At 38.6% G+C, this 16,643-nt stretch overlaps 1 protein-coding gene across 13 annotated transcripts in view; it reads right to left on the reverse strand.

Moving 5' to 3' along the window:
- The window catches only part of CEP170 (centrosomal protein 170), a 137,403-nt gene that overhangs the window by 68,296 nt on the left and 52,464 nt on the right, over positions 1-16,643 (reverse strand). For 12 of the 13 annotated variants that reach the window (XM_088017164.1, XM_088017156.1, XM_088017167.1 and 9 more), the window contains exons 3-4: positions 14,200-14,289; positions 813-894 (exon numbers count right to left, since the gene is read on the reverse strand). In XM_088017164.1, coding sequence (XP_087873290.1) covers positions 813-894; positions 14,200-14,289 — 172 coding nt within the window. The remainder of the gene's footprint in view (positions 1-812; positions 895-14,199; positions 14,290-16,643) is intronic. The other variant, XM_088017157.1, reaches the window with a different exon arrangement.

A 16,643-nucleotide genomic window follows, 5' to 3' on the forward strand; every position in this document is an offset into this window, starting at 1 on the left:
TTTTTCAAACTTGTCCCGTCTCTTCACTAGTGGTCCTTTACCCTACCCTAAGAAGGACAAAGTTAGGTCCCTGTTCAGTTCTTAGAATCCTATTTTTATTTACTTTTTTTAAAAACATTTTTAAGTAATCTCTACACCCAACCTGGTGCTCGAACTCACAACTCCAAAATCAAGAATCGCATGCTCTAACCAACTAAGCCAGCCAGACGCCCCTAGGATCCTATTTTTAAGCAAAAGAATCTTAAATACACACTAACTGCTTAATTAACTTAACCAGGGAGCACAGGTCTCAGAAGATACAGGATACTGGAAAATCTGAATTAAATAGGCAATAGAGACAGAATTCATAAAATAGAGTAAAAGTATGAATGGGAAAAAAGGTAGGGATAAATTCTTACACTCCTCCTAGGATGTTGATCTGTGCCATGATCATCCAAACAACAACAAAAAAATCCCTGGGCTGGGCTAATATTAAACACTCCCCTGTCCTCTCCTTGTTACATTCCCCCATACCAAAATTATATATATAATACCATTAAAGGGAAATCTCTACTGAAATTATATATGGGGGGGGAAGGTGAGTCCAACTTTTCTAGGATTACTTCTAGGAACAGGCATACTGAACAACAACAACAACAACAACCAAAAAAAATATATATATATATATTATTTTTAAACATGTATTTTAGTTTGGGAGGGCAAAGAGACTTCTAGTATGCCTCCACTGCAAATTCTTACATCTCAAGAAATGTCATTTTACACCAGAAAAGATTTTTGAATCAATTTGATAAATGTACAAAATCATATAAGGATATCATATCCAAATCTCAGCTTATCTTCAAGTTTCAAGGTGATATAAGTCTGTTCTGGAATCCTTACATCATTCACAAAAGTCTACAAAGAGAGAAAAAGATGTTAGGTTATATACTGAGTATTAATTGTTACATTTCAGATAAACACTCAAACCTTATACTTAAAAATACATTAGATATAATGGTTAACATGGGTTGTGTATCATAAAACGTGCCATGCATCTTATAGACTGATAAATGATTTCCTACCAAGCCCTGAATTGATATCATAACACACAAAGAACCAGGCTGCAGTGCCTCTAAGTCCACCGCGCACTGCCAAGACAAATTTAGGCACCTAAATATGATGCTAAGAAAAGTTCCTAATTTGAAGCTGGCAAATTGTAAAGGGAAATACTTAACTCTTGATATATCATCAGGGTTCACTGGACTCAATTTTAGCTTTTTTGGACAATTCTAACTATTTGTGAGGTTTGATATTTCATTACTTTCATTATTACAATTCTTCCAAAGAACAAAAAGAAACTGTATTTTTAAAAAAATGGAATAAAACTCATATTCTCCCATCCAAGTACTAACCAGACCCTGCTTAGCCTCTGAGATGAGACGAGATCGGGCGCATTCAGGGTGGTATGGCCGTAGACAAAACTCATATTCTCTATTTTACAAATGCCATATGAGTCCTTTAGACCTTTTTATGACTCTAAGATATATTATGGGATTTTACTGACCTTATTTTTCCTGTTTCTTGAAACACTCTGCTATTTCATCAACCCATCACCATTTTATCACTACTCATCAGTGATTTCCAACTGTGCCGAAAATGACCAAAATAATAAGAAAACAGAAGAATGGAATTGCCTAGAACACTGCTATCTAAGAAATATATTGCAAGCCCCAAATGCAAGCTACACATATACTCTTAAGTTTTCTACTAGGCACATTAAAAAGGTAAATAGAAAAGGTGAAATTAATTTTAATACTATATTTGAAACCAACCCTTATATCCAAAATAGTAACATTTCAACAAATTACTATAAAAAGCAACAAAATATTTCACCTTTTTTTCTTTTTCTTCCGATGGGTCACTTTCAAGTGCTTTCGTGGGAAGCACTGGACTAGAAGGATGATGCAGTAAACCATGACTGCTGCTGCGACCTTCACTTTCTGCACCATCTCTCCAAGAAGACGTTGCCCACAACCCTGCACCATCTCTCCAAGAAGACGAGACATACATCTGGAGACACTTATCTTTGTCCTTCTCTTTTACAAGCTATTAAAGAGCACCACTGAGGATTCTGAATTTCTCGCTTACCATCCACAAAGGCAAAGCGAAGAAAACAGACAGGAAGATATTTCACAATTGTAAGAGGAACACAGAGGTGGCAGAGCTCTAGGCTACAGTAACAGTGATAAAACTGATAATAATGTAGCAAAATATCAGACCACGAGTCTTCAGATAAAGATAATCCTAGATGAATTTTCTCTAATGCAAAAAGTGGTAAGAGAAGGCTGTTTTCAAGGACAAAAAGGAAATAGGGTATTTTTCATCCTTTCAGTAAGAAGAATCATGCACATTTCTCAATAAGAAAATGAACAATTCTGTATTTTAAATTTTCATAGCATTCGTTCATTCTTTTCTTTAAATTTTTTATTGTTATGTTGATCACCATATATTACATCATTAGTTTTTGATGTGGTGTTCCATGATTCATTGTTTGTGCATAACACCCAGCGCTCCATACAGAACATGCCCTCTTTAATACCCATTACCAGGCTAACCCATCCCTCCACCCCCCTCACCTCTAGAACCCTCAGTTTCTTTTTCAGAGTCCATTGTCTCTCATGGTTCATCTCCCCCTCCGATTTACTCCCCTTCATTCTTCCCCTCCTGCTATCTTCTTCATTTTTTTTTCTTAACATATATTGCATTATTTGTTTCAGAGGTACAGATCTGTGATTCAACAGTCTTGCACGATTCACAGTATTCACCATACCACATAACCTCCCCAATGTCTATCACCCAGCCACCCCATCCCTCCGACCCCCCACCACTCCAGCAACACTCAGTTTGTTTCCTGAGATTAAGAATTCCTCCTATCAGTGAGGTCATATGATACATGTCTTTCTCTGATTGACTTATTTCAATCAGAATTAACACCCAACAGTTCCATCCACGTCGTTGCAAATGGCAAGATCGCATTCCTTTTAATGGCTGCATAATACTCCATTGTATATATATACCACTTCCTCTTTATCCATTCATCTGTAGATGGACATCTTGGCTCTTTCCACAGTTTGGCTATTGTGGACACTGTTGCTATAAACATCGGGGTGCAAGTACCCCTTCCGATCCCTACATTGGTATCTTTGGGGTAAATACCCAGTAGTGCAATTGCTGGATCGTATGGTAGCTCTATTTTCAACTGTTTGAGGAACCTCCATACTGTTTTCCAGAGTGGCTGCACCAGCTTGCATTCCCACCAACAGTGTAGGAGGGTTCCCCTTTCTCCGCATCCCCGCCAACATCTGTCGTTTCCTGACTTCTTAATTTTAGCCATTCTGACTGGTGTGAGGTAGTATCTCATTGAGGTTTTGATTTGGATTTCCCTGATGCCGAGTGATGTTGAGCACTTTTTCATGTGTCTGTTGACCATTTGGATGTCTCCTTTGGAAAAATGTCTGCTCGTGTCTTCTACCCATTTCTTGATTGGATTATTTGTTCTTTGGGTGTTGAGTTGAGAAGTTCTTTATAGATTTTGGATACTAGCCCTTTATCTGATATGTCATTTGTAAATATTTTCTCCCATTCTGTGGGTTGTCTTTTGGTTTTGTGGACTGTTTCTTTTGCTGTGCAAAAGCTTTTTATCTTGATGAAGTCCCAATAGTTCATTTTTGGCCCTTGCTTCCCTTCCCTTTGGCGATGTTTCTAGGAAGAAGTTGCTATGGCTGAGTTCGAAGAGCTGGCTGCCTGTGTTCTCCCTTAGGATTCTGATGGACTCCTGTCTCACACTGAGGTCTTTCAACCATTTGGAGTCTATTTTTGTGTGTGGTGTAAGGAAATGGTCCAGTTACATTCTTCTGCATGTGGTTGTCCAATTTTCCCAACACCATTTGTTGAAGAGACTGTCTTTTTTCCATCGGACATTCTTTTCTGCTTTAGTTGACAATAGAGTTGAGGGTCCATTTCTGGGCTCTCTATTCTGTTCCATTGATCTATGTGTCTGTTTTAGTGCCAGTACAACACTGTCTTGATGATGACAGCTTTGTAATAGAGCTGGAAGTCCAGAATTGTGATGCTGCCAGCTTTGCTTTTTTTCAACATTCCTCTGGCTATTCGGGGTGTCTTCTGGTTCCATACAAATTTTAGGATTATTTGTTCCATTTCTTTGAAAAAAGTGGATGGTATTTTGAGGGGGATTGCAGTGAATGTGTAGCTTGCTCTAGGTAGCATTTACATCTTCACAATGTTTGTTCTGCCAATCCATGAGCATGGAATGTTTTTCCATTTCTTCGTGTCTTCCTCAATTTCTTTCATGAGTATTTTATAGTTTTCTGAGTACAGAGCCTTTGCCTCTTTGGTTAGATTTATTCCTAGGTATCTTATGGTTTTGGGTGTAATTGTAAATGGGATCGACTCCTTAATTAGTCTCTCTTCTGTCTTGTTGTTGGTGTATATGAATGCCACTGATTTCTGTGCATTGATTTTATAGCCTGCTACTTTACTGAATTCCTGTATGAGTTCTAGCAGTTTTGGGTGGAGTCTTTTGGGTTTTCCACATAAAGTATCATATCATCTGCAAAGAGTGAGAGTTTGACTTCCTCTTTGCCAATTTGGATGCCTTTGATTTCTTTTTGTTGTCTGATTGCTGTGGCTAGGACTTCTAATACTATGTTGAAGAGCAGTGGTGATAGTGGACATCCCTGCCATGTTCCTGACCTTAGGGGGAAACCTTTCAGCTTTTCCCCATTGAGAATGATATTCGCTGTAGGTTTTTCATAGATGGCTTTTATGATATTGAGGTATGTACCCTCTATCCCTATACTCTGAAGAGTTTTGATCAAGAAAGGATGCTGTACTTTGCGAAATGCTTTTTCTGCATCTATTGAGAGGATCCTATTATTCTTGTTCTTTCTTTTGTTAATGTATTGTATCACGTTGATTGATTTGTGGAAGTTGAAACAGCCTTGCAGCCCAGGGATAAATCCCACTTGGTCATGGTGAATAATCCTTTTAATGTACTGTTGGATCCTATTGGCTAGTATTTTGGTGAGAATTTTTGCATCCATGTTCATCAAGGATATTGGTCTGTAATTCTCCTTTTTGATGGGGTCTTTGTCTGGTTTTGGGATCAAGGCAATGGTGGCCTCATAAAATGAGTTTGGAAGTTTTCCTTCCATTTCTATTTTCTGGAACAGTTTCAGGAGAATAGGTATTAATTCTTCTTTAAATGCTTGGTAGAATTCTCCTGGGAAGCCATCTGGCCCTGGGCTTTTATTTGTTGGGAGATTTTTAAAGGCTGCTTCAATTTCCTTAGTGGTTATAGGTCTGTTCAGGTTTTCTATTTCTTCCTGGTTCAATTTTGGTACTTGATACATGTCTAGGAATGTATCCATTTCTTCCAGGTTATCTAATTTGCTGGCATACACTTGCTCCTAATATATTCTTATAATTGTTCGTATGCCTTTGGTGTTGGTTCTGATCTCTCCTCTTTCATTCATGATTTGATGGTTGGGTCATTTTTCTTTTCTTTTTGATAAGTCTGGCCAGGGGTTTATCAATCGTGTTAATTCTTTCAAAAATCCAGCTCCTAGTTTCGTTCATCTGTTCTACTGTTCTTTTGGTTTCTTTTCATTGACTTCTGCTCTGATCTTCATTATTTCTCTTCTCCTGCTGGGTTTAGGCTTATTTGATGATTTTCTCCAGCTCCTTCAGGTGCAGGGTTAGGTTGTATATTTGAGACCTTTCTTGTTTCTTGAGAAAGGCTTGTATTGCTATCTACTTTCCTCTCAGGACTGCCTTTGCTGTATCCCAAAGATTTTGAACAATTGTGTTTTCATTTTCATTGGTTTCCATGAAGTTTTTAAATTCTTCTTTAATTTCCTCGTTGACCCATTCATTCTTTAGTAGGATGCTCTTTAGCTTCCATGCATTTGAGTTCTTTCTGACTTTCCTCTTGTGATTGAGTTCTAGTTTCAAAGCATTGTGGTGTGAAAATATGCAGGGAATAATCCCAATCTTTTTGTACCAGTTGAGACCTTATTTGTTACCTAGGATGTGATCTATTCTGGAGAATGTTCCATAGGCACTAGAGAAGAATGTGTATTCCGTTGCTTTGGGATGGAATGTTCTCAATATGTCTGTGAAGTCCATTTGGTCCAGTATGTCATTTAAAGTGTTTATTTCTTTGTTGATCTTTTGCTTAGATGATCTGTCCATTTCAGTCAGGGGGTGTTAAAGTCCCCCACTGTTATTGTATTGTTGTCAATGTGTTTCTTTGCTTTTGTTATTAATTGCCTTATATAATTGGCTGCTCCCATGTTAGGGGCACAGATATTTACAATTGCTAGATCTTCTTGTTGGATAGACCCTTTAAGTAGGATATAGTGTCCTTCATCTCTTACTACAGTCTGTGTTTTAAAATCTAATTTGTCTGATATAAGGATTGCCACCCCAGCTTTCTTTCGGTGTCCACTGGCATGGTAAATGGTTTTCCACCCCCTCACTTTCAATCTGGGGGTGTCTTTGGTTCTAAAATGAGTCTCTTGCAGACGGCATATCGATGGGTCTTGTTTTTTTATCCAATATGATAGCCTGTGTCTTTTGATTGGGGCATTTAGCCCATTTACATTCAGGATAACTATTGAAAGATATCAATTCAGTGCCACTGTATTGCCTGTAAGGTGATTGTGACTGTATATTGTCTGTTCCTTTCTTGTCTATGCTGCTTTTAGGCTCTCTCTTTGCTTAGAGGACCCCTTTCAATATTTCTTGGAGGGCTGGTTTCGTGTTTGCAAATTCCTTTAGTTTTTGTTTGTCCTGGAAGCTTTTTATCTTTCCTTCCGTTTTCAATGACAGCCTAGCTGGATATAGTATTCTTGGCTGCATACTTTTCTCGTTTAGTGCTCTGAAGATATCATGCCAGTCCTTTCTGGCCTGCCAGGTCTCTGTGGATAGGTCTGTTGCCAATCTAATCTTTCTACCATTGTAGGTTACATATCTCTTCTCCCGAGCTGCTTTCAAGATTTTCTCTTTGTCTCTGAGCCTCGTAAGTTTTACTATTAGATGTCGGGGTGTTGACCTATTTTTATTGATTTTGAGAGGGGTTCTCTGTGCCTCCTGGATTTGGATGCCTGTTTCCTTCCCCACATTAGGGAAGTTCTCTGTTATAATTTGCTCCAATATACCTTCTGCCCCTCTCTCTTTTTTCTTCTTCTGGGATCGCAATTATTCTAATGTTTTTTTGTCTTATCTTATCGCTTATCTCTTGAATTCTGCTCTTTTGATCCAGTAGTTGTTTATCTCTCTTTTTCTCAGCTTCCATATTTTTCATCATTTGGTCTTCTGTATCACTAATTCTCTCTTCTGCCTCATTTATCCTAGCAGTTAGTGCCCCCATTTTTTATTGCACCTCATTAATAGCCTTTTTGATTTCGACTTGGTTAGATTTTAGTTCTTTTATTTCTCCAGGACGGGTTTGCATAACTTCCATGCTTTTTTCAAGCGCAGCTAGTATCTTTAAAGTCATGATTCTGAACTCTAGGTCCGACATCACACTAATGTCTGTATTGAGTAGTTCCCTGGCAAACGGTAGTACCTCTTGTTCTTTTTGTTGAGGTGATTTTTTTCATCTTGTCATTTTGTCCAGAGGAGAACAGAGGAATGAGAGAACAAAATGCTAACAGGTTAACAACGTCCCCAGCAAATATACTCTAAACAAATCAGAAAAGACCTGAAACCAGGGGAAAAGAAAAGGAAAGAAAGAAAAAAGGAGAAAAAAAAGATAAAAACAAACAAAAACAGAACAGAACAAACAAACAAAAACAGAATATGATCAAATATGATCAGGTTAGTGCATAGATCAGTGCCACACACTAGATTTTTGGTGTATTTTGGTCTGTTAGAAGAAAGTGCTTCCTAAAATTTTAAAGAAAGAAAGACTTATATATGTACAAAATAAGGGTTGATACAATGAAGGGATGGAATATGACTGTAGAGATGAAAATTATAAAAGATTTTATAAAAGGAATTGATACCATAAGAAGTTGTTTGAAAAAAGAAGATTTAAAAAAAAATGGAGAGAATGTGATCAGGCAGGAGACTAGAACAAAGCCATATACTAGTGATTTAGGGTATATTTGATCTGTTAGAAGAAACTGTATCTCAAAGTTTTAAAGAGAGAACAACTTATATATATATGCCAAAAATAGGGGTGACTACTATGAAGGGATAGAATATGACTCTAAAAATGAAAAATAAAAATGTTTTTTAAAAAAGGGATTGATAAGATGTTGGTTCAAAAAGGGAAAAAGAAAAATTCAAGAAAACAAAACAGTTAAAAAAAAATTAACTTTGAAAGACTAATGAATCATGGTAAGAAAGCCATGAATACCATGTGCAGTATTCCCCTAGCGCTGGAGTTCTGCCATTCTCATTGATTGGTAAACTTGGTCTTGGCTGGCTGTTCCTGCTGATCTTCTGGGGGAGGGTCTGAGGGAGGAACCTGGGCGAGGTTCCCAAATGTCTTTGCGGAGGCAGAATTGCCCCGCCCTGGCCAGTCCGGGCTAAGCAATCTGCTCGGGTTTGCTCTTGTTCCCTGCAAGCTCTCCGCACAGCTTTGGGATGATGAGAGTGAAAATGGCCTCCCAATCTCCGCCCGGAGGAGCCGAGAACTCAGGGCCCCGGTCCTTGGTGCGCCCCCAGAGAAAAGTAGTCAATCAGTCCCGTCTCCCTGGTCTCTGGCCGCACTCCGTGCTCACCCGGCCTGTGACCAAGCGTTTCTATCTCTGGCATGGTCCCCGTGTGGAGTCTCCAAACCCAGCAGATCCCTGCGGTGCCCTCCCACGCCGCTCCACCTGGGGGAGGAAGGGGAGTCTCCCTGGCTCTGCCGCTTGCTGGGTCCCTGCTGGAGGAGCATTGGCCCAACTGTGCCCTGGATCACAGTTTACGGCAACCCCCAGATGAGCGCCCGCGCCTCGGCTCCATCTCTGCAGCCGGCTTCCCGGCTCCGATACCTGGGAGCTCTGCCGCACTCAGGCACCCCCGGTCTTTCTGTGACCCCACGGGTCCTGAGATCACACTGTTGCGAGAGGGTTTCACCCCCAGCTTAGCCACTGGAGCAACGTCCCTCAGCGGAGCTGACTTCTAAAAGTTCCGATTTTGTGCTCCGCGGCTCTATCACTTGCCAGAAGCCGCGGACGGAGGCCCTCTCCCCCGCCGTCTATCCTCCCGAATATTGCCTCAGATTCACGTCCTACATTCCAGTAAGTGGTCGCTCTTCTGTTCAGAGAGTTGTTGCTATTCTTTTCTTTGATCTCCTGTTGAGTTCGTAGGTGTTCAGAATGGTTTGATCCCTATCCAGCTGAATTCCTGAGACCAGACGAAATCCAGGTCTCCTACTCCTCTGCCATCTTGCTCCGCCCCCCCGCATTCTTTCATTTTTTGATGTTTATTTTCCAACACTTACTTGATTTAGTTTCTAAGTAGACAAATGCCCAAGGCAGGTATCTATACAAAGCTAACTAGAAAGAAAGATGATGTATAAAGAAATAAAATTACTAATCTTCCATTAATAGATCTAAAACTAAGAAAAGTTTTCAAATTATGGAAGATAGCTATCTTAATAAAATTTTAAGCTGTCAAAGTCTTTAAAATAACGCATTCTGATAATACAATGCAAGAAGAACTAGAAATAATAAGCTAGTGTAGCTAGAAATAGACTTGAAATCTGAAACCAACATTTATAAAATGGATATATATCCCAGGTATCCCTGGACAACTGATGAACAATACCCATTTTGAATATTATGTACCTTTCAAAACCAGGAAAATATGAAATAAAAATTTGAGTTTGTCAGAATTAATTTTTTATTAAAATTGCAATTGTTTTTCATTGTCCTTTTATCCTAACTTCTGCAAATTATTTGTAAAAAGACTTACAGATTCGACAAGACACAGATGGTAAATGGTGATTATTTTTCCTGGCACATTAGAAGTTAAAGACTTGAAATTTGCTAGATTCACAGAACACTGTCATATTAATTGCCCAGAATGAAGATACTATATAAATATCCAAGTTTTCCTCTGATTAGCTGAAACTTTAAAAGCTTTTTTTTCCTTTTGAATTCCATTTTTTCAATCTTCTATTTTATTGGATTTGAGACAGCCATGATACCCTATTTGGGAAAGCTTCCTCCATGGTGAGGAATTTTAGAAGGGTCCTGAATGACGTATTGTAAAATATATAAGGAAATTATGTTATTGTGGTCATATACTCAAATTCCTATGCATAACCAGCACCGTGTAATATGTCATGGAGTATCAGTTTTAAGTCTACAGAAAAAAGTCAGAAGAAGTTATGATCGTAATTCCAAGTGCAGATATAAGGAGACAGTGAGATACTGCTAAAACTTGGGATCACACCTTAGTATGATTTATGAGTAATCCTAAAACACAAGCTTCCAACGTCCCTCACAGAAAGGCTGAAATGTTAATACAAATAAAATTCAAAGGCTTCAGGCATTTGTAAACTAATTTCATATTCATTTCCAAAATGAATATTTTAGAGTGTTTTAAAAGTTACACCTTGAGTTTACCTAAATCTTCTAAGTATAATCACAAAACAGAAGAGCTGAGGAAAATGATGGAAAAGCAAAGAGAAGAATAAAAGGAAACATTAATTCACTGATGTCTGGTATGCAGAAGACAAGCAATTATGTCCACTGTGTCAGAGGACTGCCACCATAGCTCTAAGCCAATTTTACTTAAAAATGTCTTAACCAAAAATACTATTTTTACTCAAAAGGCCTAAGATGACCAATCAGATCCATGTAAAGCTTAAGACTGCTCAAATCTCTTAATGAAGCACCTACTGTGTGTTTGATATATATACATATATATTAGGAAGGTACTTGCAAAAATCAAGAAACATAATTTTAACATGCTGGCATTTATGGCAGAAATATTCCCTGAGATCTAAAAAGGCTTAGGAAATATGAGCCGACACAAAGTTTCAGCACACAAAAATGCAAGTGAAAACATCTGAAGAGAAAAAGTCTCCTGAAAGGCTAAGATTATATAAGGAAGAGAGAAAATTTCAAAGAGCAACAGGCAAAAAAAACCCCAAAAAACAAAAAAAATTCATTTAAATAAATCAATTATGAAACATTTTAATAAGTTAAACATGGGGAAAGCAGGTTTTGTTTCTTATGTCAACATCATTTGATCACACCTCTGCCTTGCAGGTAGAACAGGTAAGGACAACGAGGCATGGATAATGAAGTAACAAACAAGATCTCAGAGTTCAGAAGTAGAATACCTGGGATTCAAATTCAGGTCTTTCTCAACTACAAATCCCATGTTCTCTCCATCTCAACGAAGCCCGGGTGCCCAAGCCAGGCCAGCTATTCAAACTCCCTCTTCCAAACTACTAACTTACAGAAGCAAAACAAACTAGATAAACATCTCTTTAATTTACATACAACTAAACTGCATAATTATACTGTATAAAACCATATAACCACTCTGTATTATATTAATGCTCTGGGAAATCTGAACAGAGTGACTGGCCAGGGGTGCAACCCCCTCAATCACATTGCCTGTGAGAAAAGTCACCTCTTTTTCCCTACAGCTTCTCCACTCTATGCCACCCTGGTCTGAAGCTAACGGAAACGCCAGTGTGAAAAGGGGATACAGCAGAAGCTAGACACAGCGAGCTGAGGGACAGCCTAGTGACAGAAGCCAGACACGGAATGGGATGGGAGTGGTACGGCACAGGCCACAGTGGCTCTCGAGGGGCAAGTGCTCCAGTGGAGGAAGGAGGCAGGAAGAAGTGAAGGCAAACAAGGGTTTTCATAGAAAGAGAAGCTTCAAGGGGATTGCAGGGAAATGGGCCACGATAACATCAACTACAAAACCCATTCCAGCTTCCTCAGGCAGAGCAATCTCATTCCTGGTAACAGTAACACCAAGTGTAGATCTAGGTCCCTTGGGAGTGTACTTAAGGGTAGGATGAAAGGGAGTAAAAGTGATCAGAGCTAGAGTTATTTATAAGTTGGGTTTAGCTGGTAAGTGCTTTTAAAAATATATAGCAGTGGATTCAGGTATGTAGGCGAGAGGGTGCTAAACTTGTTTTAACTGCTATTCTTCCCATTAACACCACAGCCACCATAGCTACCACTTACTGAAGGCTAACGAGATGCTGTTCTAATCATTTACAATTACGAACTCATTAGAGCTTCACAACAACCTGAGAGGAGTACTGTTTTGCTGTGAACATTTAAAAATATTGAGGAACAGAAAAATTAAATGCCCTGTCTACAGTTACATCACTGGTAGGAATTCAGTGTGGGCTCATAATCACCACATTGTGTCCCCTTACTTCTAAAATTACTACTTTTAACCTGATGCTCAAATTTCTAGAATTATAAGAATTTTAAGAGTAAACAGGCTGTGAGTAATAGTCTACTCCAGGATAAAGTGCATGACAGGTGGGAGTCCACAGTTTTGTTCCGGCATATGTCCCAGGCCATCATGTGGGTAACAGCAAAGCTAGCCGTCATTCGTGTGAGGCTCTCCAGCTCCACACTGGGTACACGCGTACATGTACTGTCACATGCCATCCCCGGAACAACACTACAGAGCAGGGACTATCATTTCATTATTTTAAAGCTAAAAGCAAGGTAACTGAATTTTTCAGAGTCTTCAGACTCACAAACTCATTACATTTTCCCACAACTCTGGGAACTAAAAGGAAGATGTACAAGGAAACTAAATTGCAGAGAGAGTATGTGATTTTCCCCAGATTTACCACTGGTAAATTACGACTAAAATTCAAATCCAGGTCCTGACTTCGAGTTCAAAATGCAAATGCTGCTCTCCAGGAGTTACTATCTTTCACAGAACTATTGAGTATAATCAAATTAAGAGAAAGGTCAACCCAGGGAAACTTGTAAGTTAGTATTTCACCTGATCTTTTTTATAACCTATGCCAAATAATTTTTATACTTGATCACAGTCTTTTAAAAGAATAAAACACTGTGATGTAATTCTTACTTATTATTTTCCAAGATAATAACATAAAGACACCTACGAATGCACTGTGGTGGAGACGAAAATTTCTAGGCTTAAAACCAGAACGTAACATTTTAGTTAAAATAGTCCACATATGCAAGTAGATTAAAATTTTTCTCTATAAATTCCTACATATAGAAAATAAAATTAAATTCCATTCAAAAAAGATTTATCGTGTTCATGCACCATGCAGAGCTCTGAGCAAAGGCTCATGAACCGTTCTGGAGCTCATGATCCAGCACAGTGACAAGTAAGTAAAAGTAAATGTAATACAAGGCTGATAAAACATCCCAAAACAGAGTAAAACAAAGGTTTACAGGTGTGGAGAAGCAAGAAAGTAATTCTGCAAATAGGAGCTGGGACTCAAAATAGCGTACTTACCTGTCTCATGTTAAAATGGTTTCTACCCAGTCCGCCTCCCTTTCTGCTTTAAATTCGTTCAACAGGTTAATAACATCAGCAAGTTAATATTCCTAAATGCCTCTCCTTTAGGAAGCAGTGGAATTTGGGTTTGAGTACAACTTGTGTAAATGACCAGGCAGAAGAGAGAACTACTAGGCTGAAGAGAATCTAACAAATTATTTTGAGAAGGAGATAGCAGGAGAACTACAATTTTGGTGGTATGGCAAAGGAAACTGTAATAGAGCAGGAATCTGGAAAAGTGGGTGATGCCAAATTTGAGCCATTTCAGTTCAAACCTGAAGACTTAATTCTGCTTGCCATGAGAAACAGACAAAGTCTTGGAAAAAAACTAACAGAGAAACAAAGTATCTCAATGCACCTTTCAAGCCATCCAGTGAGGTCAACTTTCATCTCACCTCCTTAAAGAAGTCTTTTTCAACCATTATGGATAAAAACAACCAACAACCTTCTGAATTTCTGTATTTACTGCCTATACAGTTTCTTGAGAACATGGGTTAGTTTCATATTCTTCTATATGGTCCCCAAAGTGCTATGTACCTAGGTAAGCCTTTAAGAGTAAGATGCAAACTAACAAAAAGGAACAGAACACAAACAGGAAATGTCACCTGATTTGTCTTCTTATAATATTAAAAAAAATACTCAAGTAAAACAAAAAATAAAATCTTAACTTACCCCATTTAGGCTGCCCAAATCTTTCACCAAATGTTCATCCGTAGAGGCATCATAATTGATTACAGCATGTTGCTTATCCACACTACGAGACTGAAAGGAATTTTTCTGAGTTAGGAAATACAAGAAAATACTAGGATAAATAACAAACACAAAGATTTTTGGCTAGATACTTTATATTAATAGGACAGTAGATAAATACAGAGAAATATCAAAGTGGATTAAATGAGATTTAAACTGTTACTATGCAACACAAATTTGGCATCACTCCCCAAAGAAGAAAGCAGCCAAAATTTGAAGACATTCTTTTCTACTAAATTCACACATTCTACTTTTGAAAGAATTTAAATCAGGTGACTTTGTTGAATACACCAAATGACAATTATTTTTATAATTTGAAACTGTTACATGGAAGTCATGTGAATTATAATTCGTAATGTTTTATGTATCCTATTGTAAAAAAAAAAAACTATCCTATAGGATTTTCTTTATTGAAAATTACAGTGTAAATTAGATAAGGAGTCCAAAGATTTAGAGAAAAGGAACACGATGTGATACATTCTCGAACAAAATTATCCTCACTTAACACATGGGTTTTAGGGGCGTCTGGGTGGCTCAATCATTAAGCGTCTGCCTTCGGCTCAGGTCATGATGCCAGGGTCCTGGGATCGAGTCCCACATCGGGCTCCCTGCTCAGCAGGGAAGCCTGCTTCTCCTCCTACTCCCACTGCTTGTGTTCCCTCTCTTGCTGTATCTCTCTCTGCCAAATAAATAAAATCTTTAAAAACAAACAAACAAAACATGGGTTTTAAAACTAGAATTCACGGGGGAGCTCTAAGAGGGAAAGAGAAAGTCAAAAAAAGGAATTAAGATAGCAAAGTGATTACTGAAAATCATTTTTCAGTCTCTCTTAAAGTACACAGCACACACACATGTATGCACGCTGCTCCGGAGCTTAGGGAGTTGTCTGTAGGTAAAAGCACCTCAGAGATGAACTATATAAAAGCCTGTAGAAACTTTTATTGAAAAAAAATATCCGTATAGTGACAAGAACAAACAGTCTGAGAACCACACTGAATCTGAACTCAGTAACACTGAGGGCTACTTCAGGAACCTGGGTAAATGAAAAGCAAAGAAAGTATCCCAAATGGGAAGAGATGTGACTTCCAGTTTCCAATCCAACATGTAAAGAGCTTGCAAGTCATCAGTCCCATCCTTACAACAAGAAAAAAGACACACAAGTGGAAAATCAAAACTAGCCTTTGTTTTATCAGAGAATTGAGGTCATAAGGTCAACTGACACCCTGAAAAACTGGAGAGAGAGGTGAATACAGAGAATCATAGCTTCCTGAAAACAGAAACCATGGCTGCAGCCAGCAAGGCAGGAAAACTCAAGGGTAAGGTGAGTAACTGAAACATGAATGCCAACTAGCTTGCAAGATAAAAGCTCCTAGGGGCACAGCCTTGGGGAACACCACTCTTTGATGAGTTTTTGAGTTTTACCTCCAGAAACCCCACAAGGATGTCAGGGTGAAGACTGGAGAAAGTCTTCTTGTGTCCCCTTAGCCTGAGGGTGAAAAGTAACCATTCTGAAAGAGACCCAGAGCATTCTGCTGTCACCAATGGCCTATCCTCAAGGAAGACTCTCTTACCAGCACTCTACCGATGTGGGTTTTATCAGAGCCTAGCTGACATGCAAGAATGGAAATACCAAACTCCAGAGTCCTCTAGCCTTCCTGGCTCATCTAAAGAGGGGGACAAAAAAAGAGCTGAGATGCACTTGTGAAGGTCATGACCCTACAAAAAGACTGAGAACTAATCAAAGCATTACAGAATGCCTCCTCTCCCTCCCAATCTTACCACACACCCACAGGGGAGATTACAATGGGAAAAACTGCTAAATTCAGCTTATTTAATAAAAGGTCTCTAAGGAAACTCAAAAACCACTGGAGAGATGAAAACAAGGACGCTAGAGGAAATGTTAACCTCTGATACTTTCAGCTACAGCCATCAGTGAACATGGCCTGACTCCTAGCCCCACTGAAAAAACGAGAAGGTCAGCAACTAGTGAACAAAAATACAGATGTAAATCTTAGTTGAAATTATTCTTTCCAAATAAATATCACTGAAATGAAAAGTTCCTTCCTCAGTTAGCTTCAATTCCATATTGAAAAAGTTTTGGTCTTTCTAACATTAGGAAGAAACAGTATGACTTCAAATAATCTTCCAACAAAACCTACACATTCATCATACATATGCTTTTGTTCTTCTTCAAAGTTTTAAAAGTTGCTTTTTGGTTTGGTTTTCTCTGAAACCTCAATTTCCCTAGGACAGACTTAAGAGCACATTTCTGTGTTGTAGGATTAGTGCCACTTCTCTAAGGTTCACTTGAGAAACCAATTACAACGGTAACCACTACAAAACATCTGCATTCAATCTAAAAGTCA

Source organism: Eumetopias jubatus, unplaced genomic scaffold (assembly GCF_037043125.1).
Source record: "Eumetopias jubatus isolate StellerSeaLion01/CBP00866 unplaced genomic scaffold, mEumJub1_p1.0 scaffold_12, whole genome shotgun sequence".
In the NCBI taxonomy this organism is placed as follows: Eukaryota; Metazoa; Chordata; class Mammalia; order Carnivora; family Otariidae; genus Eumetopias; species Eumetopias jubatus.